This window comes from Anthonomus grandis, chromosome 1 (genome assembly GCF_022605725.1).
Source record: "Anthonomus grandis grandis chromosome 1, icAntGran1.3, whole genome shotgun sequence".
NCBI lineage: Eukaryota > Metazoa > Arthropoda > Insecta > Coleoptera > Curculionidae > Anthonomus > Anthonomus grandis.
The window spans coordinates 45,303,690-45,331,689 of record NC_065546.1 but is presented as its reverse complement, the minus strand read 5'-3'; the positions used below and the strand labels follow the sequence as shown (position 1 = coordinate 45,331,689).

At 30.5% G+C, this 28,000-nt stretch overlaps 2 protein-coding genes across 2 annotated transcripts; one reads left to right on the top strand and one right to left on the bottom strand.

The window, feature by feature from the left end:
* Positions 1–15,521, top strand: LOC126733987 (ribonuclease Oy). The gene is made up of 4 exons (XM_050437495.1): positions 1–316; positions 779–966; positions 6,384–6,806; positions 10,322–15,521. Exons 1-4 carry the CDS (start codon positions 261–263, stop codon positions 10,537–10,539), a joined length of 885 nt encoding a protein of 294 aa, XP_050293452.1. The 5' UTR covers positions 1–260; the 3' UTR covers positions 10,540–15,521.
* Positions 15,215–28,000, bottom strand: LOC126733978 (UBX domain-containing protein 1-B). Its single transcript, XM_050437482.1, has 6 exons — positions 27,779–28,000; positions 22,482–22,768; positions 22,234–22,427; positions 21,926–22,175; positions 21,588–21,752; positions 15,215–15,472 (listed from the first exon to the last, which is right to left on the bottom strand). The coding sequence occupies exons 1-6, from the start codon at positions 27,829–27,831 to the stop codon at positions 15,432–15,434; spliced, it is 990 nt and encodes a 329-aa protein (XP_050293439.1). The 5' UTR covers positions 27,832–28,000; the 3' UTR covers positions 15,215–15,431.

The following is a 28,000-nucleotide window of genomic DNA, read 5'->3' as shown; positions in this document are numbered from 1 at the left end:
AAACAATATTCAACAAATAAAATATTTTTTTAATTGACTGACAATATTGGATTACATCACATAAAATTGATAATTTAGTGGCCTAAGCTATTATCAGTTAATTAATTATGCTATTGTCCCTATTTCAATATTATTGGTTTATTGTTTTATCAAATCAAACGCATATTGATATTTAAGTAGAAACATTTCTCAACATCTAATTAGGCTTAGACAAAGAAGTTTCAACATAAAAAAGTAGTTAGTAGCAGATCCTTGCAGTCATGATGATAATTTATTTTACAATAGCTATTAATTTCTTGTCCCTCTTACATTTTGGGTAAGTTTTTATCAAACAATAGCAAGAAATTAATAATTTTTAAATGTCTAGGAGTTATGTTTTATTACCACCACAAGTTTTTTGATTTTTAAGGTAACATGTTAAATGCCCATTTATAGATTTCACTAGTCAACAAATATATACATATTCAAAACATCTACCAATCAATGGAGTCAAAAACCTCAAAAAAGTAAACTGATAAGGAAAATAAACAACATAATTTATTGCTATAGATGTAAGAAATTTTAATTTTCTTCCAATACCTTTGGGATCTTCTATTTTTAAAACACTCCACATTTCAAAATATTAGGAGTTTTATCTGTTTCTGATTATTTTCCCTACTAGTTTACCAGCCAATATAATTGACAAAAATAGTTTTAATATTTTTCAATTCATATTTTCAATATTAACAAACATTTGTAAAATTAGGAAAATGTAAGAAAGCATATTGATTTTGTGCAGGGAACCACAGGCTTACAAGTACAAGCCCCAACCAACTCCCTACCATGACTGGGATTATCTTATATTTTCCCAAAGATGGCCTTTAACTGCATGTACAGAATGGGAAGAAGCTAAGAGTGGAAATACTTGCAATTTGCCTAAACCTAAGGATTCATGGACAATTCATGGAATATGGCCTACAAAAACAGGTATTAAAGTATAAAATGTTAAGAACAAAATATTTTGATGAACAATGAATAAGAAGTGCAAAATCGATATTGCTCTGAGCAGTAAGCTTTTAAATTGACAAAATCATCCCTTTTTCAGAGAGACACTGATATAAAACTATTATAGTATAATCAGAAGAGCAAAATCTGAGTAAAATATATGTTGTTTAATTACATTTTTCATCCAACTAAGGGCATCATCAGATGAAGCGAAAACCTAACATTGCCTAGATTTATGTTTGTGTATGGTGTGTTTTGTTTTTGGTTGGTATGATGAAGTCCTAATTGGATGAAACTTGTGACCTATGTTTTACATATGATACTGACACTGTAGCTTTTGCATTTTCATCAAACTACAGCAATAGACAAAACAGACTATAGGATTCCAATGCATCATTCTTCGAGACAATATCTTTTTCCTTGCCTTAATAGTTTTTATTTTTGTGAGATCCATTTTTAGACAAGTTTATTGTGATATTAATAATTAATAAAGTTATTTGATTTTGATTCAAGCTGTACACCATGCAATAAAGTATGCATTTTTGAACATTATCCTAATGCAAAAATGTGTGAGCACTTAGGATTTGGCTGTGACTATTTTAACTTGTTTTTATTGTAAAAGTTGTATAGATGTGTTTCCCATTGCTGAGATATCCCAACAGTATGAATCTCTCAAAACTCCTCTTAGGTCAAAAATCCAAATATATTTTTATTTCCGAGGCAGACCTTGAGTACCTAAAATCAAATCTTGTATCTGAACTTAATAGATTAATTGTTGTTGAGTGAACAATGATCACATCAAATGGCATCAAAGATGAACTGAAACTGTGGATGATGTCTTTTTGGCAATTGAAATATGGGACATCAATATTCAATCATTAAAAGGTGAACTGCTTACCATTAAAAAGAAATTTATTAAACTTAAACCAAAAATGCTAAGTTGTTGGAGTTAAACCAGTCCTTAGTAACTAACTTAAAATCACTCAAGGATGTGCTTGATGACCTGATTCATTGTAAAGACTCTCTGCCTAATGATGAATCTTTGCTAACTGAAGAAAATTAAAACCATATTCAAAGAATTATAACCCTAAACAAACAACTGTTTCCAAAAACACTCCAAATTGCATAGGCAAATTCTTCCAGACTGATCTGTTATCTTTCAGTTTGATAATGTTACATGACAGTTGGATGCAGGTAACAATGTATCAACATTGAACACGTTGCAAAACGTAGCACAAAGCTTTAAACTGTCAATTTAAGAAATTTATTAAACCTTTTTCGCTCTTTGAAAACATTCAGAGAATGTTGAAATTTTAACCAAGGATTTTGGCACATTACATAATTCTTTTTCTTGGGTATAATAACTTCTGAAACCTTATCCCGAAATTTCAGTTTATTATACATAAATCAACATTAAAAACTACTGTTTTAATAATAGGCTCAATGATTTACATTAGCTAAAATCTAATTCTTCTAGTGTAAATTTTGATCAGGGACTAGGAGAAATAGCCCCAGGGAATTAATAATTTTTCGATATTTTATCAAAATTATAGAGGCATAAAAACAAAACTAAACCAACATAAATGTAATTTACTGCTTAATAATTTTGACTTAGTGTCACTTAGTTAGTGTTAGTTAGTGTCACTTATTTCCTCTAACAATTTATTTCATCTAGGTAAACAAAATATCAAAAACAGTAAAGGTTTTGGATCTTGCTATAGCATCTTTTGATGATGTTATTTAATCGGGTCGAGAATTATTTGATTCCAGTTGATTCGCACCATCCGTGTTTAGGTATTTCCCTTAAAAGCACCACAAACCATCAAATTCAACTTTATTAACTTTATTAACGCTCAATATTTACTGTGTATAATTTCTTTGCTTCCCAGAATTTGGATCGTCCAAGAAAAAAAATGTGATTCATCACTCAGTGTGATTTATCAAACGTATTAAGCTTAAGTATTAAATGTTATCTTAAATCAAAAAAATCCAGATCCTTCTACAGGATAACCAGATACCGTTCTACAAGAACTTTTATTAAAACTAAAATCAAAGCTGCCTACACCAACTACTTGTAACACATGGAATCTGGGTTATGAACAAATCCCAAAATGTGGTTCTTTGTGAAATTCACGGCAGTTAATCTCTGAGGACGAAATTTTAAAGGCATCAATAGAATTGAAGGGAACAAGGCTATTGGTCCAGATGGCACTCTAGCTTATGTATTGAAGGGTTTCCGTTATCATTTGATAACAATTACTACATTAATTCCTATGTACAAATCTGGTTCTACCTACAAATCTAGAGGTGAAATTAAGAAATATTGTCCAGTTACTTGTATGTAATTGTATTTTTAAAGTTTCTGAATTAATTATCTTTGAGCGCCTGTTTGATGAAATTTTTGGTTGCATTACTTCATATCACCATGGATTCTTGCCAAAAAAATCAATGTTTACAAATCTTACCTCCTTCTGTCATTATGTCTATGAAGATATGAAGACAGCATTTGATAGAGTAAGGCACCATGCAATTTTAAAATCTTTGCCAGGCTTAGATGTATCTACTTGCTTAATTCGGTCATATCTCAGTTGTAAGTTCCAGTATGTCGAAATTAAAGGTTGTCACACATCATGTACCTTTAAAAGTACATCTGGTGTTCCACAGGGCTCCAATTTTGGACCACTCTTCTTTTTGGTTTGGTTTGGAATATTAAAAAAAGCAAAGGGATTACTATTTACCGATAATTTCAAATGTTTTCTTCTGATTCAATCAGAGAATTACTGTTGGGCGTTGCAAGATGATTTTTGTAATTTCGCGACCTGGTGCGAATTAAATAGCTTCAGATTAAATATTAGTAAGTGTGCTTGTATGCCATTCAGCCCAAGTAGTAATCCTATAATTTTGAGTTACCCTTGAAACCTTGAAACAACTTCAAAGAGTACCATAGCAGAAGAATCTAGAACTAAGTTTTAACCCTACTCTTTTATTTTCTGAACACATTTTATCTAAAGTACAAAGTTGCCCAAAAGAATCTCTGGATTTATTACTAGAACCGCCAAGGAGCTAAGTGTTGAAGTGAGCCTTAATCTCTTTGACAGTTCTTCTCCTCAAACCCTAATCTCTTCAACAATATGGGAATTATTTGGTCCTCTCAGTACAATGCCTGGATAGCAATTATTAAACAATTCAATTTTCATCATCAAATATTTTTGTCCACTCTTTTATAAATATTGAAAAAAACAAAATAGATCGTTACGAAATTCTTAGTTTTAAACAGAATGAACACTCACTATCCAAAAGTATTTTATCTAGCTTAAAAAAGTTCTCCCATTTATGGGAATCTTTCAACATGTATGCTTCCAATATTGACATTACTTCAGCTAGTTTGAATCCGTTTAAAACAATAATACTAAATAAAGTGAAACATAACTGACCAGTAATAAGTAATATGTTAGGTATATATTACTTATTACTGTAACGTGTTAAGTATTTGTTATAGTATTTTATTGGTATGGGTAATTTCTATGATAATATATGTGTCAATGCACATGTGTTAATGTTATTTTGTATTTCTTTTATTATTTACTTTAAAAGTGCATTCTATGGTATCTGAAGTTAGTATCATAAGTTATTATTATGATACTATTATTTTTTATCAGAGAAATTTAAAACATGGCAGCATGGGTTTGTCAGGGGTAGGTGCATTACCACTAATTTGTTGCTTTACCAAACAGCTTTGTTGGGGGCCTTGGGGAGCGGTAAGTCGGTTGATTACACTGACATTTCCAAGGCCTTTGACAGGGTTAATCATTCTCTCCTGGTTGCAAAGTTGTCACTCTATGGCATTGGTGGTTGTCTTTTGGCCTGGTTGAAGTCATATCTGTCTGGAAGACCACAGATTGTAAAGATAAATAACTTTTATTCTAGTCCTTTTCCAGTGACTTCTGGGATTCCTCAGGGTGCCCATCTTGTCCCTTTTTTATTTAATCTTTTTATTTATGATGTTGTTCATTGTTTTGATTATTGTAATGTGTTGCTTTTTGCTGATGATGTTAAGATTTTTAGAATTATAGACAGTAACTTGGCCCATCATGAACTTTGTTCTGATCTTTCTGATCACAAATTTGAATTATGGTGCAAGAACAATAGAATGGTCCTAAATGCTAAAAAATGCAAATATATTCAATTTACCAGGAGTTTTAGTCCACCATTTCATCAGTACCATCTAATGAGTTCACTTATTGAGAAGGTATCAGAGATACGTGATCTTGTGGTGCTTTTTGATTGCAGACTAACTTTTTCAAAAAATATTGAAAACGTGTGTAATAAGGCTTACAAAATGTTGGGTTTTATTAAGAGTCACACTCATGATTTCAGCAGTATTGATTCCCTCAAACTTCTGTACTTTTCATTGGTTCGCAGTCAACTTGAGTCGAATTCATGTATATAGTCACCTTATTATGCTAAATATATGTGTCTAAAAAAAGTTCAAAGTAAATTCATAAGATACATTGCTTACAAGCTTAATATTCCTTGTATTGATATTAATTACAGTGAAATGTATAGATTGCTGAACATTGAAAAGTTGGAGACTCGACGTAAAAACTGCGATATTGTCACAACATACAAGATTCTTAACAATGCAATACATACAGTCTCCTGAGTTGTTGTGTCAGCTTAATTTAAATGTTCCTCCTACTACAGTGCTCAGACAGACTAAATTATTCTACCTTGAACAACATCGTACACTGTATGGTGAAAACTGTGCAATAGGTAGAATGATGATTAACTCAAATAGTGTCAGTATAGATTTGTTTCATTGTTCTCTGAGTTCACTTCAACGAGTTTTAAAATCTGCTTAAGTGAATAATTTTAATTATATATCTAAGAATATAATTTTATTATATTCTTTATAATTTTATATCTTGACTCAAAGTGTGTCTTCTTTTCTATTGCAGTTACTCTGTTTTAAACCATTGTTGTCCTTATATTTTATTTAATTTTATTGATTATTGATTGATTACCTGTTATCTGTTATTTATGCTAGATATTTAATGATAGTACTAAGACTTCAAGTGCTTTATTGCGATATAAAATCTTATTTTATATACTATATTTATTTTGTAAATTGGTTAATTACCGTAATATATACTGAAATATACTAAAATTATGGAACGAATAAATGTACTGCATTAATTAAATTGTTAATTGGTATTGTAACCTACTGCAGGACCAAAATACTAAAAATCTTAAAATAAAATATGTTTTGTGGTCTTCCCAAAACAGGAAATACGATATTAAGTAGGTGCAATTGGAATGCATACATTATCTAAATTTAGTCATGAAAACTAACTGATTTGATTTGTGGTCCAAAGATTCATGATTTAATATTTTTTTAGGTCACGAGGGACCTCTTTACTGTCCCTCAGCCATTCACTTTAACCCAGAAGAACTGACCACAATGCTTAACGATTTAAACAACTTTTGGACCAATGTCGAAGCAAACACAAAACCAAACTCGTTCTGGGCACACGAATGGAACAAACATGGCACATGCGCTTCAGTTCTACCTCAATTCGATAGTGTAACGAATTACTTTAAGATGGGCTTAAAATTACGCTCACAGTATGACCTAACTACGATTTTAAACAAAGGGGGTGTTACACCTGGAAATAATGGCTACGATGTTGCGTTGATCTATAGTGTTATTAAAAATGCGATAAATAAGGAGCCTAGTATACAGTGCGTTATAGATAGGAAAACCAAGGAGTCCTATATTAACGAGATTAGGATATGTTTTGATAAGAATTTAAATCTTATGGGTAAGTATTTTTAGTTCTTTGGACGAGTATTGAAAATTGAAACCGTTTTACTCTTAACTCATCCTCAAAAACCTTTTTATATAGGTTTAAAATAATATGAAAATATTCTTAGCTGCTCCTAAGTTAATTCCAAAAATGTCCCCTAATTAATAAAATTCTTGTTCTTGCTACATAGGATTTAAATCTTCAAATTTGGTAGTTCTTGGACTTTGTTTGACTAAATTTTTCAATTTAAAAAGGGTTTGAGAAAGAAATAGGTGTTTTCGTCTGAAATAATCAGATAATTTCCTTTTCCTTGATTAAGATGCTTTTAAGAGTATTGTTATTTTGTGAAAATATTTTCAAGAATAAAGTCAGTTATGAAAAAAATTGCCTATTCTATCAAAATTGCTCTATACTACGCGAACCACTTTATTAAATCATTGTTAAGATTTACAATGATTTAATAATAGTTGGTTTTTGCTTCGAAAACGATCTAAGATTGACAAACCGAAGATACACTTAGTTATATCACTATGAGAAGGCGGATTTTGATGCAATTGACTTGTCTGTAATAGGCAAGGTGTAAACTTATTAAAGGTGTTATTAAGGCAAGGTGTAAACCTAAAAGATTATGGATACATAAACTTAACCAAAATAGGCAAACGTATGGAGAGTTTCATCTTTAAAGAATTAAAAGAACATCCTGGTAAATTTCACGTGTACTTTCGTATGCCACGACAAATAGTTTACTATATTTTGAAGAGAATTTTACCGCATTTACCGAAAAAAGCAAAAAACTGGAGGAGACCTATAGGAGTACTGCAAAAACTTGTAATTACAAGTGCAAATGCAGAATTGGTCGACGTTGAAGAAGAAATTATTGAATTAGATTTTTATTCTCACTTCGCTAGCATATACATTGTGATTAGAAATTTCTATTTGAAAAATATTTTCCGAGTCATAGTTTTTTTGAATTAAGTGAATTAATACTTCCACATGACTTACTATTCAACTTTTTTAAAGCAACAGGCTACTTGGTTAAATAATGTTATATGAAAAAAATAATAATACAATTAGGTTCTCAGGGCCCAAAAACCTGTCAAACGATATACAACATCATATTTTAAATTTAACCTTTCCCCCTTTAATCTAGAGGGGATGTAAAACTTTGCGTTATTTTTAAAAAATTTGTTATTTTGGACCTATTTTTGATCTATAAAAAAAATTACCCATTTTGACTAATGAATTTACATGAAACAATAATTACCAAATAAAGTTTTTGTTTAAAATAAGACAAAAAATAACGAAAGTACTTCTAAATGTTCATATGATATGAAATGTTCATATGATATGTCTCTATTATGATACTGGTTTGAAGGATTCCACAATGGTTTACACGTTCGGATACTAATTATTAATTTTTCGGTATGCATATTTAATTATTTCTGCAGGGATGCCTGTAGAGATACTGTGCGAGTCGAGCTACGAAGACAAACAACTTTGTTTTTCAAACCAACGCACAACTATGCTATTCATCACATCGCATTGCTTTGCTCACACTAGCCAATTATGTGAACAACCACATAAATTACCTAATGTTTGTGCTAATAGCAACGCATCGCCTAGCGTAGCACAGCATTCCATAGCAAGCAGTGTGAACGTACACATATCCGATGGTTTGGACCTTGACACTCTGGTTTATAGGTTTTACGCATTTATTTATGGTGCTTTAGACAAATTTGTACCCAAGAAGCTTAATTATGTTGAACAATTTTCTTAAGTTACTTTCACCTGATCTAAAAAAACAGCTTACGCATAAAAATTAACTCTACAAGAGGTACAAGACTGCAGTGCTTTTGGAGAATTATAATTAATACAAGCTTCTTACCAAGGAAGCCAAAGCTTTAATTGACATATGTTTATGTACTTTACAATGGAATATAATTGTGTAACTACTCGCAAAAATGTGGATGGTTTAGCCGAACATTTCCAATCTTGATACTGTGATCAGGATACAGAGGAACACCCTGCACCAATTTGTGAATCATTCCATATATGTTTATTTCATGTTTTCATAGTGCAAGAAATCAAATCATCTGGACTGCATTAAGCTAATAAGACCGGGAACGGATGGGGTTTCTGCTGTTTTCTTCGAGAGATATTCACATGCACTAACTAGCTGGACCTCGTTGTGAAATATTCCAACGTTCTTTTAATGACAGGACTTCTTCTACGTTGTGGAGGGAATCTGCGTTTTTTCCTGTATCAAATCTGGCAATAGAGGTGATATTCTCGATTATCGTAGAAATTTTCTTTACTTACTTTAAAATAACTTTTTAAAACCTTTAACAGTTACATTGCGGAATATTTTAATTGAAATGTGGAGGGTGGCGCACGGGTGAATGTGTTGTATACTGATCTAGCAAAGGCATTTGACACAGTGCCTCATAAGCGCTTAACGGAGCTAAGCGTATCGGAGTTGTGCGAAAATACATTTCATGGATTGCCTCCTATTTGAAAGACCGTATCCAATCCGTAAAACTGTTTGGTGCTGTTTCTAAAAGAATAAATGTTGTAAAGTCTGGTGTTCGTCTAGGTTCCCACTTGGGGCCAATTTTATTTTTACTCTTTATTAACGATATTGCCTATGTCTTTAAAAAATGTAAATTTTTGTTGTGTGCAGATGACTTCCCGGCTTAGCCTCTTGGTGTGATAATAATTATTTAAAACTTAACGTGAAAAAATATAAATTTACGACTTTTCATAAGAAAAAAATCCGAATTCAATACAATTATGAGATTAATGGGTGTCATTTGAGTAAAGTTGAAACATTTAATGATTTGGGGTAACTTTTGATAGTGGTCTGACTTTAAATTTTCACTTAGAAAATATAGCCATGAGATGGTATTAGTTTTTTTGAAAAGGACTAATTCGCATATTAGTGATACCAAAGCAATAAAATGTTTCTATAACAGTTTAATCCGTAGCATCTTAGAGTATAATTCGATTATATCGTCTTCTTTTTACAATTGCAATAAGAACAGTTTTTATAGTACATAAAACTATTTGATTAAATTCCTTTTAAGGATCTTATTATTTTTTGAAAACTAGTTGAATTTACTTATCCTATATTAGCAAACAAATTACTCAACTAAAAGTGCCCTAACCAGTAAAATCCTTAACCCAAAATCACTTTTTAACGGCAAATCCATCTTTAGGAACTGCTCTATATTAATACAAAATAATAATAAATAATCTAATGAAATTTTTGAACAAAAGGGAAATTCTAATTAATACCTACAAATTTTACCAAAAACGCTAAATTATGGTATTTTCTCACTCAATCTAAATTTTATCAATAACGACGCACATTAGTGAGGACCTCATTTTTATTTATTTTTTTTCTATAAAATAAGTATTCCGGAAACTAAAACGTTTTTGGTCAATTCTAAGAACATTAATAGCTAACCCGGAACATTCCCTTGAAGTTTGTAACCAGACTCACTTAGTCAAAATTTATGACATTTTTTCAGACTGCGATCCAGCTTCTCCCATCCAGCGCATGCGCTATGGACTAAACACGAACTGCAACCAAAAGAAACCGGTGCGATACATCGACAATGTCCCCGTGCCCAACTTAAACTCCGATAACTACAACAAGGAAATCGATATAAAAAAATACTACGACCAACAAGCGCGATTCACCCGGCTCTACCAACTTTTCAGGACGATATTCTGGATGACTATATAGGAAAACTATTTAGATACTATCTTAGAGGTACTTAATTATTTAAATTATATTTTTCGGTAAACATTTTTGAGAATATTAAACTAAAAAGAAAGTGAACTGATGTAGATAGCTCTTTTGTAAATACTTTGGTTGTTTTAATGATGCAAAATGGTTAGTGTTTCTATAGTTAAATAATATCGGTTTAGCTAAGGGTCTTAATGGCCTAATTTCATCTTAAGTTGTATTAAATCGTTATAGTTTTTTTTGCGCCATATTTTATGTTGAAACGTTGGAGAAAGTAACAGGAATAAATTGACTTACCGAGTTCAGATTGAAATCATTTATAGCTGTATATACAGGGTTATCCAAATTAAGTGTCCATCGGTAATTTTGTTATTAATGAAAATACAAAGTTAAATACAATTTAAATTTGCAAACTAGTAGTATTTTTAACGCTGGTAAAAATGAGAAAAAACAAAAATCAATTGAGAATCGTATTTTTGAATTTTTCAGTAAAATAACATTTTTTTAATAGAAACCCCTGTACATTATATTTTTTTAGTTAAAACATCAAATTTTAAACAGAAAAAGTTTATAATGATTTTTCTCCTAGGTTATAAATTAATGAAATTATGACACCCAAACGGAAACAATTAAATTGTGTTTATTTTTAACATCAACTTATAATCTTACAAAATAAAATAACAATTTTTTTTAAAGAAGATGTTTGAAAACACCACCTTGTTCTTCAATACATTTTTGGGCACGTTTTTCAACTGCTCAAACTGTTTTAAGTATGGTCCTACGATCTATTTGAGTTATCTTTTCCCTAACTGCAACTTTTAAAGCGTCGACGTTACCGTACCTTCGCTTGTAAATTTGGTTCTTTAAGTAACACCACAAGAAGTAATCAAATGGGGTTAGATCTGGCGATCTGGGAGGCCACATCTTTCTATCCACTAATCATTAAAAGTAGTACTTAGAAAATGATAAGTACCTCTATAGTTATGGGCAGGTGCGGCATCTTGCTGAATGATGTCTACTTATAAGATCCAATTCGCCTAAGAAATTATTTAAAATTTCCGTCATAAATCCACATATCTTTCACCCCTTAGGGTGCCCTCATAAAAGAATAGGCCAACAATTTTTGAACCAATTATACCGCACCAAACATTAAAATTGAAACGGACTTGTGCACCTCTGCCATGAACTCTTGACCAATAATTGTGGTGTCTTCTATTAAAAATTCCAGAATTTGAGAAAGTTGATTCATCTGTCCATTATATCAAAAAACAAGTCTTTTCTCTGGATCCCCTGCTAAAAGCGTTTGAACTGGTTAGTACTTATATGGAATAAATTTGTACTTTTGTAAAATCCTTTGAACGGTACCATAACTGAAATTAGAGCTTCGAAATATCCAATAACTGCAATTTCCGTGGCCTCGCTTGGTATGAATTCTTGGAACATATCGTTTCTACGGTTGAATGCGAGGGGTATATAATTTAGTGTACAATAAATAAATACTACACTAAATAACATTCTAACATATCACGTTGTTCTTCATGAGAGAAAATCATTTTTCTTAAAATTAATAACTGACACAATAAAGCATGTAATGCTTGACATATGATTTTATAAAAAAAAAACAGTTATTTATTTCCAACCCAATTACAGGTAAGAATAAAAACAATTACCAAAATATGTATAAAAATGAAAAATCAAAATGCTTAACATTCTATATACTTAAACAGACTATATATATACTACATACTAGAAAGACTCTGCATCACCTATTTACTTTATACCTTCTATAATGGACCTTAAACTGTCAACAAAAATATCGAACCGTTCATGTGAATTATTATTAATATAATTCTGACACATATTAATAGGGGATTTAAACAAAATATTAGTCCTAGCGGGATTTACATAAAATAATCTAAAATGCCTAGAGTTTATTCTTGGTACCTACCCGAAAATTTAAACCAGCCAAAAGGGTGGGACAGTCAATCTTGTTATGAATAAGGTTATATAAGAATTTTATGGAAAGAATTTCTCTTCTTTTTGCTAAGGGTATAATATTAAATTTATTTAAGTGTAATTGACTATCCAAACCTCTGGCTGGAAAGACACTTTCCTCTCTAAGCCAGAGATACTTCATAAACTTGCGTTGAATGCGCTTAATATCCTCTATCAGGTAGCTAATAATAAATTGGGTACCAAATTAGAGATCCGTATTCTATTTTTGAGCGTATGTAAGTGAAGAAAAGTACTTTTAAAGTATTAATATTTTCAAAGTGCCGACAGTTTCAATAAATAAACCCCAACAATTTGGCAGAGTCAGAAACTATTTTTGCTACATGCTTGGCGAAACTTAATTTCGCATCATAAGTAATTCCCAGATCAATCGCCTCATCCACTCTGGCTAACACAACATTATTTGCTCTATAGTCAAAATTGATTGGCAACAGTTTTCTAGAAAATGAGAGAATAGAGCATTAATTAACATTTAAATATAGTCTATTGACATTGCAGCAATTCTCTACTTTATTAAGATTTACTTGAAGGAATTCGCAATCGTCTTCAGTATCTATTTTTGTGAACAATTTTATCATCCGCAAACAGTAAACTCTGACAACACAGTTTAGACAGTAATTTGGTAAAATCGTTTATAAACAATAAAAAGACAAGCGGGCCCAAATTAGATCATTGCGGAACTCCCGAGCACACTTCATGTATAGGAGACTTAAAGCCTTTATATTCAACAAACTGTTTACGACCTCGTAAGTAAGATTTTATTAAAGCAACTAAATCCTTCGGAAAACCAAAAAATGTTAGCTTATGAAGAAGTACAAAGTGGTCAATTTGGTCAAAAGCTTTGTAGAAATCAAGGTATATTACATCAACCTAACCTCTATTATCCAAATGCTGACACAAATACTCATTTAGGCAAGCCAGGTTTACTGTACAGGACCGATTTTTGACGAAAGCAAATTGATTAGGTGCTATGTCTAATTTGACATGGGCATATATTCTATTATAAAGAACTATTTCAAAAAGTTTTGAGAAATTACATAAAATCGATATAGCTCTGTAATATTCTTGCAGTCTTCCATTTATCGGGAAATACTGTTCAAGACAAGATAAGATTAAATATGTGGGCAATAGGCCGTTGGTACTCCATCGGTACCGGAGATCAACTTACTTTTTAATTTATTAGAGGCGGTGACAATTTCATCTTCCGAAAAATTATAAGAGCAATTTAGAGAGTTGTTAATAGTCTGGCCCGATTCAATACCAACATTAATACTAGATGGGTCCATTATCATTGTGTTCCAAAGCCTTCTAGTTGCGAGGATGTCCAGTTTAGCAATATGTCGTCGCTTATCTTAATGCTATCAAATCGCGAAGGCCATGTTGTTTTCATAGCGATCCTAATATTTTAATACTGCAAATGATTAAAAATATTTATCGTTTTTTTTTTGTTTAAAATTTGCTGTTTTAACAAGAAAAAATATAATATACAGGGATTTCCATTTAAAAAAATGTTATTTTACTGAAAAACTCACAAGCACGATTCTCCATTCTTTTTTTTCATCATTTTCTCATTTTTACCAGTGTTAAAAATGCTACTAGTTTGCTAATTTAAACAATTTTGTATTTTCACTAATAACAGGGTGGACACTTAATTTGGATAACTCTGTATAGATTAATTTTATTTTTATTCATTTTTGATTTACTGTAATAAACCTACATGATATTAATTTATGTCTATTTCCAATCAAGAACGCTTTATGCTAAACGCTTTTTTTCTTTTTATTAAATTTTTTTTAGATGTGGTAGTGGATGTTTTTTTTGTTATCCTTTTTCCTATCTTATCTGTACTTCTTTTTATTTACATTTTTTTGACCGAATTCTTAGAAGTTAACCCTAGACGGCATAACACGTGCCACCTTGTTGAATATAATTTAAATGCGAGATTTATGACTAAAACTTTTATTTGCAAATTATGTTAGTTTTTTTTATAAATGGCGTAAATTTAGATGAATAATATATTATGGACCAAACAAGTGTTTATCCTATTTTGCACCATTAAATGGAATATTCGTTTAAAAACAAATATGGGGTAGATTCTCCTCCTTTTATCTTTATTGTGTATACGAACTAGTAAATTATTATTTATTGAAAGGAGTCTGCCAATACAACGAATTGTTTTTTTACTGTAGATGAATTTGTATAGCGTTAGAGTAAACTAAAAAATCTCTATTCTGACTCCCATTTATATCACTTTATGGTATTTTTTTAGGGATCTATCCTGCTATTTTTCTCTTGTAACTTTGATAGATAGATATTGTGTTGTATAATGTAACTAGTTGATAAGCGATAGGCTAGACTATATGATGAAGTTTTACAGTGAATCAGTAAACATTTTTGACCAATATTTTCAAGCTATACTAGTTTTTACTATAATAAGTCTCTCTCCTAACTTTTGAATTAAATTAAAAAAATATATCTTTTGTGGAAATTACTATTGGAAACTTTCAAAATGTGATGAGAGCCAAAACAATTTTAGTAACAAAGAATTGCTAATTTTAAATAAAAATTATTAAACTATTTGCCACCTGTAAGGAAGTAACTTAATAATTCTACCCACAAAGGCATCGTAGATTCTCCACCTAACAAATAAAACGAGCTATTTTTCAATATTAAAAAAGATTTATTTTCGTTCAAAAAAAAATTATTACCATTTTACTTTTAATAATTAATAATATTAAAACATTACATAGAAATGCGACAATGCACTTAGAACCAAATAATAAATTACTAAACTTGCAAAATAGATATTTATATAGATAAAATCACAAGCGGTTTTTTTAACATGCGGCAAAAAACCCAAATTTTCCGTTATGGGCTCACGATTTTGATACGATCAGTGTGGCCGTAGGTGCCAAACCTAGAAAAATAAGATATAGATAATATTAATAAAACAAATGTCAATTATTGTCGATATAGTATTATTTATTACGAATATAATCGTTGTGGTATTGTGCACTTAATGTCTGTTTTTGTTTCATGTTTATTTTTATTATTAAATTTGCAAGTTTCTAAGCCATTTGGTTAAAATAAGTCACTATAGACATTATTTAAACATGTATTTCATATTGAATTTAGATAAATCTCTTAAAGTCAGACTTAATATTTTTGGACACCCTAGTTATTTCTTGTTTGCCTATCAAAAATTAACCTAGGAATACTAAAATACCTCGTATACGGGGTGTCCCAGTAGCTATCAAAAACGTCTTAATCTAGAATCTAAGCCAATAGTATTTTAAAAGAAGTTTCAATTGCCCTTAAAAAAAATGACTTTAAATTTCTGAAATAAAATGGAAAATTACTCCAAAATCCTCAGAACCTGGAAAAAAAGAGATAAGTTGACTTTAATATTATGGGAGGGTTGCAATGACTTCTTTTGGGCGCTACTTCCAATACTTGGTTTAAAAATTTAAATAAAAACGTTTGGGGACACTTGAAACACTTATAGACCCAATATTTAACTCGTGACAATTTTTTCTTAAAGATAAATATAATAAAACGAGTTTTATGGCTGCTTTTCATTGAAAATAAGTCGATTGTAAAGTGAAGATTAAAAAAAATCCTTATAAATTTAAAACTATGGAGAAAATAATGAAAACAAAAATAAAACTAATGAAACTTTAATGAATGACTTGAAATATCAGAAAGGAACTGAAAATGTCTTCAAATAGCTAAAAGAAAATGGAGAACTATTCCAAATTGAAAATGACTAGAATAAAATAGAAAATTATTTTAAATATTTAGAAAATAATAGAATAAGAAATTGTAGAAGCAAGGGGTCAATAACAGAAGTATCTTAAGAAGGAATGATGCATATCCTTAGATATTAGACATTTAAATATGTGTTGAAATGCCTGGAATAAAACGAAAAATTACTTCAAATATATGGAATGTATAAGAAACTGATTATGGGGAAGAAACTCAAAATAATGCAAGAAAACATTTCTGTAATGAATGGCTTCAAATATCAGAAAGGAAATAAAAATGTCTTCAAATGCCGGAAAGAAGATATAAGTTTATTTGTCATCAGTTTCAATGAAACACCACAATTGTCAAAAATTAGAGTAAAAGGTTACAATATATCATATACCACTATTACTACTATCCACCTACATAAGTTAATCAAATAAATACACAAGAAATACAATACATACAAAAAATCTTAACAAAAATTGACTCTACACAGCTTATTTAAAACAGGCATAAGGTTAGACTCTATGCGACATGTGGTTGTAAAATTCATCAAGTGAATAACAGGGATTTTCACACAATAATTGTTCAAGTCTATATTTAAATACTTTATCAATTAGGTATAAGCATTATACACCTTGATACAATTAATTTAGGGAAATTTTTTTTAAACATTGCCGTTCGTTGTAAGGGAATTCTAAAACTATTGCATTGCCTTGTAGTCATTACATTATAGACATCTAAATTTTTTGGAAAGGACGTAAAATGATTTCTTGTTATCATGGAAATATTCAAAATATACAAGCATGGCAATATCCTAAGTGTTTGAAAGTGTGATCTACAAGATTCAGTATTTTTCAGTCATAGCATGCATACGATGAAAAACTATTTCAAAATGCCTAGAATAAAATTGAAAAATATTTCAGACATCCGGAATAAAATATAAAAAAGGCCAAAGTGAAACGGAAAGGAATTCTAAATATCTGGAATACAAAAAAAACAATAGCTGAAGAAGTATCCTAAGAAGGAATGCTTAATAACCTTAAATATAAGGAAAACATTTAATATGGCTATAAATATCCGGAATAATAGTTAAAATGTGTCTGACTTTAAATTCCTAAAATAAAATGGAAAATCATTACAAAATCCTCAGAACCTAAAAAAAAGAGATAAGTTGACTTTAATATTATGGGAGAATTGCAATGACTCCTTTGGGCGCTACTTCCAATACTTAATAATTATAATAATTTTAAAAAACATTTGGCTGCATTTTGAAACACTTATAGGCCTAATATTCAACTCGTTAAAACTTTTTCTTAAAGATAAATGATGTAATAAAACGAGTTTTATGGCTGCTTTTCATTGAAAATAAGTCGATTGTAAAGTGAAGATTAAAAAAAATCCTTATAAATTTAAAACTATGGAAAAAATAATGAAACAAATCATTTCTTTAATGAATGAATTGAAATATGAGAAAGGAATTGAACATTTCTCCAAATGCCTGAAATAAAGCTGAAAATGACTTCAAATGTCTAGAATATATAAGAAGTTACTTTTAAAACCCGAGAAGACAAGAAATATTCCAGCACTCCAATACCTGAAATATAAACTCCTGGACAAAATTATCGCAACACTGATTATTTTGTCAAGAAAATTTAAATAAATTTAAAAAGGATATATAAAAACATTTATATAATCCTTTTTCATACAAAAAGCAGAACTGGACAAAAACTATGTTTATGCTCTATCATGGAATAATAAAATATAAGAAAAAAAAAGCACAGTATCCCCATAATCCGGAAGAAATTAGAAATGCGCCTGGAATTAAATAAAAAATTACTCCAAATATGAATTGTTATTTATTTTCCTGAAATATGCAGGGCGTCCCGAAATTACATCGCAATATTTTACCAGCCGCATCTTTGTCTAAAAATAAGACAAAAAGTCCGTATACAGTATGGTTCAAAAGTGCATCGTTTTTAAGTTACAGGGTGTTTTATGAATCATGTTAAAGATGGTTTTTTGTTAATATATCCGGAACGCCTAGTTGTAATCTTTTGAAATTTTCAACATTTACTATTGGTTTTATTAAAAACTGATATGGCAACCATTTTTGCCAAAATGTATAAAGGGTCGTGTAAAATAAGTGGTCGGTAAAGTTTAAATTGTTAAAACTTTTTTTCTAGCAACTCCGTGCTAATTTTGGTATTAGAATTGAAAAGAACAAACATTTTTACATAAAAAAGGTGCTCTTGTCTAATTTCGATAGGAGCTTCCGTTTTCGAAAAAATCAATTATTAATAAATCATGAATTGGTATTTCAAAAAGTAACTACAAATAACATCTCATAAAATAGTATATAAGTTGGCTGTGTTTGTTGACAATTAGTTTATTTGTTAAATTTTGTTTAACGTTTTGTTGACATTTCACATTTTTTAAATTTGCTTTGGCAAAGTAACTTCTTTTTTGTGATTAATTTTTCAAAAATTATGGATAGATTTACAAATCAAGAGTTAGCTGACATGCATTTTGTTTATGGTTTGTGTAATGGCAGTTCTTTAGCGGCTGTCCGTGAGTATCACCGAAGATTTCCCCTAAGACATGTTCCGGATCGTCAAGTTTTTATAAACACTCACCGAAATGTATGCAATAACGGAAGTTATCAAAGAGCTCGTGGACAAGGCAGACCATAAGAAGATTATAATTTTAAAAAATGTTTTAAATGTTTTTGAAGAAAACCCGGGGGCAAGTATAAGAAATGTGTCAAGAGCCACACATATCCCTCGCTCTATAGTAAGTAATTCAAAAAATTACCTATTGTTACGATAGTAATTTAATTTTTATTAGATTGGAAGAATGCTAGGATCCCAAGGGTTACATCCGTTTCATTACCAGCGGGTCCAAGATTTACAGCCAGACGATTTTCCGTTGAGGATCCAATTTTGCCAATTAATAATCCAAACTTAATTCCTTCCATTTTATGGTCGGACGAAGCCACTTTCACACGAAATGGTTCATTTAACATGCATAATATGCATTTTTGGGCAGATCAAAATCCAAGAGCCATAAGGCGTAGTAATTTTCAAAGAAGGTTTTCGGTAAATTTGTGGGCGGGATTAATCGGGGACCAACTTATTGGCCCGATAGAATTACCCAATCGGCTAACTTTGGACAATTATCTTCATATGCTGGAAAATAATGTTGTGGAGCTTCTGGAAGAAGTTCCTCTTATCTTACGCCAAAACATGATTTTTCAACAAGACCAAAAGGAGCGCCTGCTCATTTTGGTCGCAATGGGCGTGAGTGGATGAATAACCATTTTCCAGAACGTTGGATTGGTCGAGGTGGTCCTATAAATTGGCCTCCTCGATCTCCAGATCTAACTTCGTTATATTATTATTTATGGGGACATTTAAATGAGTTGGTATATGCCGTGGATATAAATACCCGTGAACAACTGATGCAAAGGATTAATTGGGCTGTTAATGAAATAAAGAGAAATCCATTTTTTGTTTTAAGGGCTACTCGCGCAATAACGCGTAGGGCAAGATTGTGTCTTCAGCAAAATGGAAACCACTTTGAACATTTGTTGTAATTTGTGCTTTTTTGTTTGGTGTTTTTATGTTGTTTTTTTACGTAATAAATTAATTGTTCCTTTTTTTTACCTATTCAATTACATTAAAAAAAAAAAACAATTGAACTCGAAAAACAATTTTTGATCTTAAATAAAGTATTTGTGATAGTCTTAGGTCATGTTTATCCCCAACGGATTTTTAAGATGCTTTTTATTTTTATTAACTGTTAGCAAAATAACTTACGCGTTCTCTTTGCAAAACATTTACATCTAATTTTTTCGAAAACGGAAGATCCTATCGCAATTAGACAAGAGCACCTTTTTATGTAAAAATGTTTGTTCTTTTCAATTCTAATACCAAAATTATCACGGAGTTGCTAGAAAAAAAGTTTTAACAATTTAAACTTTACCGACCACTTATTTTACACGACCCTGTATACATTTTGGCAAAAATGGTTGCCATATCAGTTTTTAATAAAACCAATAGTAAATGTTGAAAATTTAAAAAGATTACAACTAGGCGTTCCGGATATATTAACAAAAAACCATCTTTAACATGATTCATAAAACACCCTGTAACTTAAAAACGATGCACTTTTGAACCATACTGTATATGGACTTTTTGTCTTATTTTTAGACAAAGATGCGGCTGGTAAAATATTGCGATGTAATTTCGGGACACCCTGTATAAGGAAAATAACATTAAAGCAGCATAGTATCTCAGCAATCGAGAGGTTTGAAATGACTGAATATCATGAAGAGCTTCCAAAATGACTTTGAATACCAAGAAGGAATAATTCATGATTTAAGCTGCTTTGGCTTCAAATGCCTGGAATAATGCGCAAAATTACTTTAAATATCTGGAATTCATAAGAAATTGCTTTAACTGAAAACTCAAAAAAATTGAATAAAACATTTCTCAATGAATGGCTTCAAATATAATATGAGGAAGAAAAAATGTCTTCAAATACCTGAAAGAAGATAAAACAACTATGTCGTATTGAAAATGCCTAGAATAAAATAGAAAGATATTTCAGATATCTGGAATAAAAAAAAACAATAGCCAAAAAAGTATCCCAAGAAGGAATGATTAATAACTTAAATATAAGGAAAACATTTAATATGGCTGTAAATATCCTGAATAAAATTTAAAATGACCTAAAATGTCTGGAATAAATTAGTTACTTTAAAAGCCCAAGATAACAAGGAGTGTGCCAACAACTCAGCAATGGCTTTCAATTCCGGGAGTTACTTTAAATTGACTTCAAGAATGAACTAAAAAATGACTGCAATATTGAGATGTGCTGTGTGCAAAAAATTTGTAACTAATTATTGGCTTATAAAAATTTTAAAAATATCTCCCAGTTTTAACCATTTTATAACCTAAACCAGCTATATTTCATTAAATTTTCGAGTTAAATTGTATCTTTCGACTTTTTCTAATTATGATGGTTTAAAAACTTGTTAATATCCTGAAAGTTTTATTAACTCATTAGTTATTCTATAAATGTGATGTGTAGTACTAATAAAATTATATTAATGTAATTGCCTTTTATTCGTTTATAAAAGTTTAATCGAAAATACGTTTTAATCATTGGATTACCGTTAAAAAAATAAATTGAGCATTTTTCGTTGTTAAGGAGGAGATACAAATGTTCCTTCATTTCGAGTATCGTTTATACAAGTATAATATAAATTGAACAGTTCTTACCTAATGTATCCAAAGGTTTGTCATAATCTTCAGAATTAAAAATCTTCCTAGGAAAACTAGTCATAAGTTTAAATGGATAATCCCCGTCGGTTTTGTTCATTTCAATGTATAATCTAACCGCCGAGAGAGGCTCTTTGATTCCAAAGTTCTGCACTAAAGTCTTACCTAAAAAAAATATATTTAATTTAATTATGTTGGAGCATAGCCGTAAATAAAGATTTTCCATTTAAACGTTTTTTGGCTCCAATTTACAATTCAACTTTTCTCAGTTTTAAGTCACATAATATAAAAAAACTTGGTTTCTATTTAAATTGTTCCGGAAATAGCCTAAATCTTACCGTCAGCCAATCGTATTTGTAATTTAACTTCGTTATAGGTCGGTGTAGGTTTTTTCACTGCTGGTTCAGCAACAACAGGAGCGGGTTGGGGTTCAACTGATTTTTCTTGGGTGGCGCCACCGAATTTCGCTTTTCTGGCCAATTTATCCGCCTCGATTTGGTTTTTTACCCGCTGCCTGGCCAAACGTTCTTCTTCTTTTTCTTTCTTCCTTTGCTCGATTATTTTTTTCATTTCTAGCTCTTCATGTTTCTAAAATAACTATTTTATTTTAAGGTTCTAAAGATGGAAATCAGCTGTTTGAGCATACTTTCTTAGCTTCCAGGATTTCCTTTCCAGACTTTATCCTAGACTTTTCTCTTTCTAATGCCTCCTGCTTTTCTCTGGCCTCTCTTTCTAGCCTTCTCTGTTTTAACTTGGCCTCGATTTTCGCCAGTTGCTCTTTTTTTTCTTCTTCTGTAAGTGGTTTCTTTTCTTCCGTTGATTCTGAGAAATTCTCATGGCCTATAATAATACACAAATAATTATTTAAAATATAGAGAAAAAAAAAGAAATTACCTGATTTTGAAGCATGGAACTCAACTTCCTCATTCGTTTTAAATAGTTTGCCGCAGTCCTCACATTTTATGGACTTGGCAACTAGTGTAGCGCCATTTTCAGGTGCAGCCAAATTAGAAATACTCTCAGGTGTGGGTTCAGCTGTACTTGCCCCTTGTTGGTGGTTTACTTCTTCAGCTGCCATTGTTGTTGAGGCAGCGGCAGTTTCCAATTCATTTTCATGAGATAGCATCCAGTCCATAACTGTCTGAACATCTTGACTTCCCGTTTTTGATACTGCTAACTCTCTAATGAAAATAATATTTTTTTATTGGGGAACTACGCAGAACTTAAACCGCATGTAAATTTATTTATGAAAAGGTAATATAATAAAAAGGTAAGTTAGTTTATTAAATTAATCGCAAATTCTAAAAATAAGTTTATGATTAAATTATAGAAAACTATAGTGTTCAATATATCTAAGAGTTTTTAGAACTCCAATAGGAACGTGTAGGTCAAAACAATACCTCTCATATTAGGCTGTCCATATCTATCAAAATCTACTTAAAAAAAATTGTAAATCTGTTAAGCTGAGAATATTCCAATCTAAAATACCATAGTGAATATGGAATTATGCTACAGTATTCCACCAACACTGTGTCATGCTATCCAACATAAAACTGTGGTCATGCGTTCAGACAGCCAAACTGCATTAACGACACTCAGCTGCCATAAAATGAAATTCAGGTTCGTAAAAAACTGTTCGGGTGCCCTGGAGAGTAAAGTCATGTCCAATAAACTTACTCTACCTTTAGATATCAGGCCGCCATGAATGCACTCATAGAAATAGCCAGAAAAGACACATTAATATACCGCAAGCCATTCTGTAGCATTGCTGCAGGACTCTTTAAATCTAATGTCAAAAACTGGGTCATAAGACAATTCTTCAGCAGGTTTGAAACATTCAGGACAAAAGCTGGAACTTTCAGCATAAAAACCTATACCTCCAAATTTACCACAGAAATGTTCAGCTTCAACCAACAGGTAGGTAGTTAATCGAATCCATATATTACCTCATTGGTTACAAAATAGCAATCTTGGTTTGTCAAATTAAAATAGGTATTAACCAGTTCTTAATCAAAACGCTTTAAAAATGCTTAAAACTAAAAGTTTAAAAAGTAGGTTAAATATTAAATAAAATTACACATATAAAGCTGAAGATACGATAAGCATTTATTTAAAACAATACCTGATATATTATTAAAAATTATACATAGACTTAAGGTAATACGATTTTAGCTATGGCAGTATCAACATTTTTCAGTCGTATGCTTGAAATATTTTTTAAAAGAGCAGTAAGCCTGTTTAAATAGAAGGCTTTTGATTTTTTACTAAGAAAGCATTCTGTATGTCAATGTAATTGGTAATTAAATACTACTAGGTGCTTTCAGTCTGTTACAGCTATCTTCAGAGCCGCTTTGTCAAAGAGTACGCCACATAAAGAGGAACGCAAAAAGTATGGACTGATGTACAAAGGTTGAAAACAATGGAAAACTGGTATACATATTTAAAAATGATTAAAAACTATTTTGAATTACTAAGAGTAAAACATTAATTGTTTCTTATAAGTTATTTAGGAGGGAGGTAAAGAGATGGTAGTTGTGAAAGGTTACTATACTGTAAAGGAATACTTCTGGGACCATTCTTACGTTTCATTTTTCTTTCTGGCTTATACATGTAACTGGCCTTACTAATAAGTTATCCTCAGGTAAGTATGCATTAGGCATAGTCTCAAGAAATGTGGATTTTACAACTGCTCATGTATTTAAATTAATTGATTTAATTAATTTTATTTTTATTATCAGTATTTACTCCATCTTGTATGTGTTCTACCAAAAGGGCTGTCAGGAGATTAAAGCAGATCCTATAGGAAATCATGTAAGCCCTTGTTTAGGAGACATAGCCTTTTAACTGTAACCTCTCTCTTTATCGTTAAAACATCGTGTTTATTACATAAAAAATTGGACCTGGCTGTTACACTAAATGGAACACAAAAGTGAATAATATATGTTGCTAGAAAAATCTACAATAATCTACCAACAACCTTAAGAGAAATTATTGAATTCTATTAAGCAAGGCCTATTACAATTTAAATTATTTTTTTTCATGTATCAGCAAACTAACATAATTGACATTTTCATGATAAATTACAATAAATCATTACTTTATATGATATGTAGCTATGTACTTGTCTTTCATCTTTGTGACACTACTACTTCAAACATAATATATATGTCAATATTTTGTTATAGTTTAATATTTATGGTTGATATCCAATCTGTCTGTCATTTATTTATTTTTACAATTCTCTGTAATTTCTTCTTAAAAATGCTAAATGAGTTATTACTCATTTAACATTTTTAAAACCCTAGTTTTGTCAACAGAATTAAAATATATTCTCTGATAATAAAGCATGTTTGAGTTTGAGAAAATTAAGTTTGAATTGAAAATTGCAAGAGCAGTATTGTTTCCCCTAAGCTCATTCATAATCTGCCAGGACTTTCTTGATTTGTTTTAAGACTGATTAATTCTCACAGCAAAATACAGCCTTTTAGAAAGAGAAATTATATTCAATTCTTTTTACTCTATGGTAATTATTAAAATAGTTTCAAAATGCATCAATTTGATTAAATTTTTTTTTAAATAACTGAATGAAAATTCTCAAGCTTATTATCACAGTCTAGGATTCTGTTCTTCACTCCATCACAGAGAGAGCTAAATCTAGCATAATTCCTTCTCATATACAGCCTACCATAATTTATCTTAGCAGTTTCAGAATCTTAGAGAATGACAAATGGGACAAGACACCTTCCTGGAGACAGCCCTGCACTAGAGCATTGTTCATGATGGAGCAATGTCATCCCTACTCAGGGTTGTAAAAACATAATCAAGTAATAAGCATGAATGTTCTGATACTCAGGTTGGCTTAGTAACATGCATACACAAAAATTAAAAGACTGCAAAAGATTGTACAAAGACAAGTGTTGCACTGGTCAAGAAAATATTAATATTAATCACTGACTGAGATACTGGACAATAAAATTGCCAAACTACTTATAAAAAGTTCAGCATTTTCAGAAGGAGACCTACACTACTATCAGACAAAATTTGAGAATCTTTTTCTTAAAAAAAAAAATTCTTATATTGTAATAGCCTTCAATATTTAAATTACTATTTCCTAAAAATATTGTTGCTCTTAACAATGGAGTTTTTCTCCATCACATCCCATATTCCTTTTATCAGTTGTTTATTATAGCATGAATACAAATATTTAAGGTTGCACATAAATAGAGAAATGCACATAAGAATTACCCAATTTTAGTATTTATTTTGCTTTACATGATATCTGTTAATAGTTTTTTAGTGAATATGCCTCGCAGAAGATATTTGTCAGAAGATCATCCTACCAAAATAGTTGATGCACACAAGAGTGGTGTAGGACAAATGGACACAAGTAAAATGCTTAGTTTGCAATAAACCTGTTCAATTTTTTTTTTACAGGCAAATACCTAGTCCAATATTACAAAAAATAAATTGGATTAAAAATCACAATTGCAAGTTCATCCCAAAATGAGGTAACATTACAGGATGAGTAATACATTGCCTATTGAGAATGCATTACAAACACAACTAGAACATAGAAGGTTTGGAAGGGCGGGAAGACTTTTTTTTAAAAGGTTTTTTATGTAAACATCACAGCTATGTAGTGTAAGTCTGATGATGATGAGTGAACTTACCAAATGCATAACTCTTGACAAAATTTAGCATTGTCATTTGTAGAGGAAAGTCTTCCTGCCCTTCCCAGCCCGCAATATTATAGCCACACCACTTCAAGAATGGACTTCTACTTACAAACAACTAGAATAGATATTCTATTTTTATTTGATTTAGTAGTGCCCATAAAAAGTAATTTTAAAACACCAAATTCGTTAAAGAGCATAAAAAAAGGGGTCGTTTGTGAAAAAGAACCTAAAAAATTGAAATGATAATAAAAAATATTGCTCAGTTTAATCCCCACAAAATGGCAAATAAAATTTTAAATAAATTGCCTGGTGTTAAGTTAAAGAGCCGCTAAAAAAATTTTGCAAAAAAAATATTTGCATTGGACAACCAATGAGTGACCAATGATGATGATGAAAGTAAATTTAATTTATTTGGGTCTAATATCATGGATTGTCGTCCAAGAAGCAAAAGATTTGATTGGCAGGAACTAGACCAGCATATAAGACAACATCAGATCAGCAATAAAAATTATCTAATAAAAGTTTTGCAAGAATTCTGGAATTCTAATGAAGAAGAAACCATTATGAAACTTTTCCAATCTATGCCAAACTGATGTCGCCAGGTTATTGGCAATAGGAGATACTCTACCCACTATTCATTTTATTAGTTTAGAAATAAGTATTATGTTGAAATATTTAGTAAAAAATTTTGGTTTCCCTACTTTTGTCTTTCTACTTTGTTTATATAAATAAAATCTTTGGTTTTCATTATATAGTTAATTACTTTACTAAAATAAAATCTTTAAAAATATTGTTAATTTTCATTATGTATAGAACTGTATTACTCTTGGCATATTCAAATAAAACCTAATTTTTAAAAGTTTCTCTACTTTTGTCCTATAGTTAATATCTCTCTCAGTTAATAATCTCTCTCAGAGTTAATATGTGTGCAACTGTGCAATAGACTATTGGTAATTCAAAAAATGTCTCTTTAAGAAGAAAGTCAAACTTTTTTATTACAACAAAATCATACTTAGACAAAAATTCATTGTGTACCAATATAACAGTGCCTCCATGAGGCAATTTCACATGAGAAAACTTGGACACAATGGCATAATCGGTTAAATTAAGAGGCTGATCATGCCTAAACCAATGCTCAGTGGGAATATCTGGAATTAAAGTATATGTGCAGAGGTAAAAATCAGGGAAAGTTATTTATGGAGAATGTCTTTTTTTTGTGTTTAACTGGTTTCTTGGTATAGCAAATAATTTGAGTTTTTAATGCCTTAACTCTTTATAGCGTCTACAGGTCAAAATGTATATGTGATAATAATAATGTACCTACATTTGTGTGTTTGTAATTGAAAAGTTAGGCTAAGTTTTATTAAATTATATCTAATTTTGAAATGACTTCACAAGCTAATATTATCTCATAATAATATTTCATAGAGAAACAAAGGTCAAAGGTTAGAGGGTTATTTTATCTATGGACAGTTAATATTATGGTCTTAATAATCTTATATTTAATATTCTTACACGCGATCTTTTGGGAACCCCATATCAACCAGGGTGGCAACTACATCAGCCATTTTTCTGCTTTGCTGTGTATCAAATACAGTGAATATTGCAGTCCTTTTATACTAAACGACTCTAATTATCGGCAAGTAATTCACCAAATAAACTTAAAAAAATGAAAATGCCAATGAATATTCATTCATTCATAAATTACTATTTTGGAAAAGTATGAATTTTGACATT

Coding starts and splice junctions, on each gene's coding strand:
- LOC126733978 (XM_050437482.1), bottom strand. CDS start 27,831: ATGGCTGATGTAGTTGCCACCCTGGTTGATATGGGGTTCCCAAAAGAT. Junction 22,769..27,778: donor GGGTTCCCAAAAGATCGCGT/GTAAGAATATTA, acceptor TATTTTCATTAG/AGAGTTAGCAGTATCAAAAA. Junction 22,428..22,481: donor GTTCCATGCTTCAAAATCAG/GTAATTTCTTTT, acceptor GTATTATTATAG/GCCATGAGAATTTCTCAGAA.
- LOC126733987 (XM_050437495.1), top strand. CDS start 261: ATGATGATAATTTATTTTACAATAGCTATTAATTTCTTGTCCCTCTTA. Junction 317..778: donor TTGTCCCTCTTACATTTTGG/GTAAGTTTTTAT, acceptor GATTTTGTGCAG/GGAACCACAGGCTTACAAGT. Junction 6,807..10,321: donor TAAGAATTTAAATCTTATGG/GTAAGTATTTTT, acceptor ACATTTTTTCAG/ACTGCGATCCAGCTTCTCCC.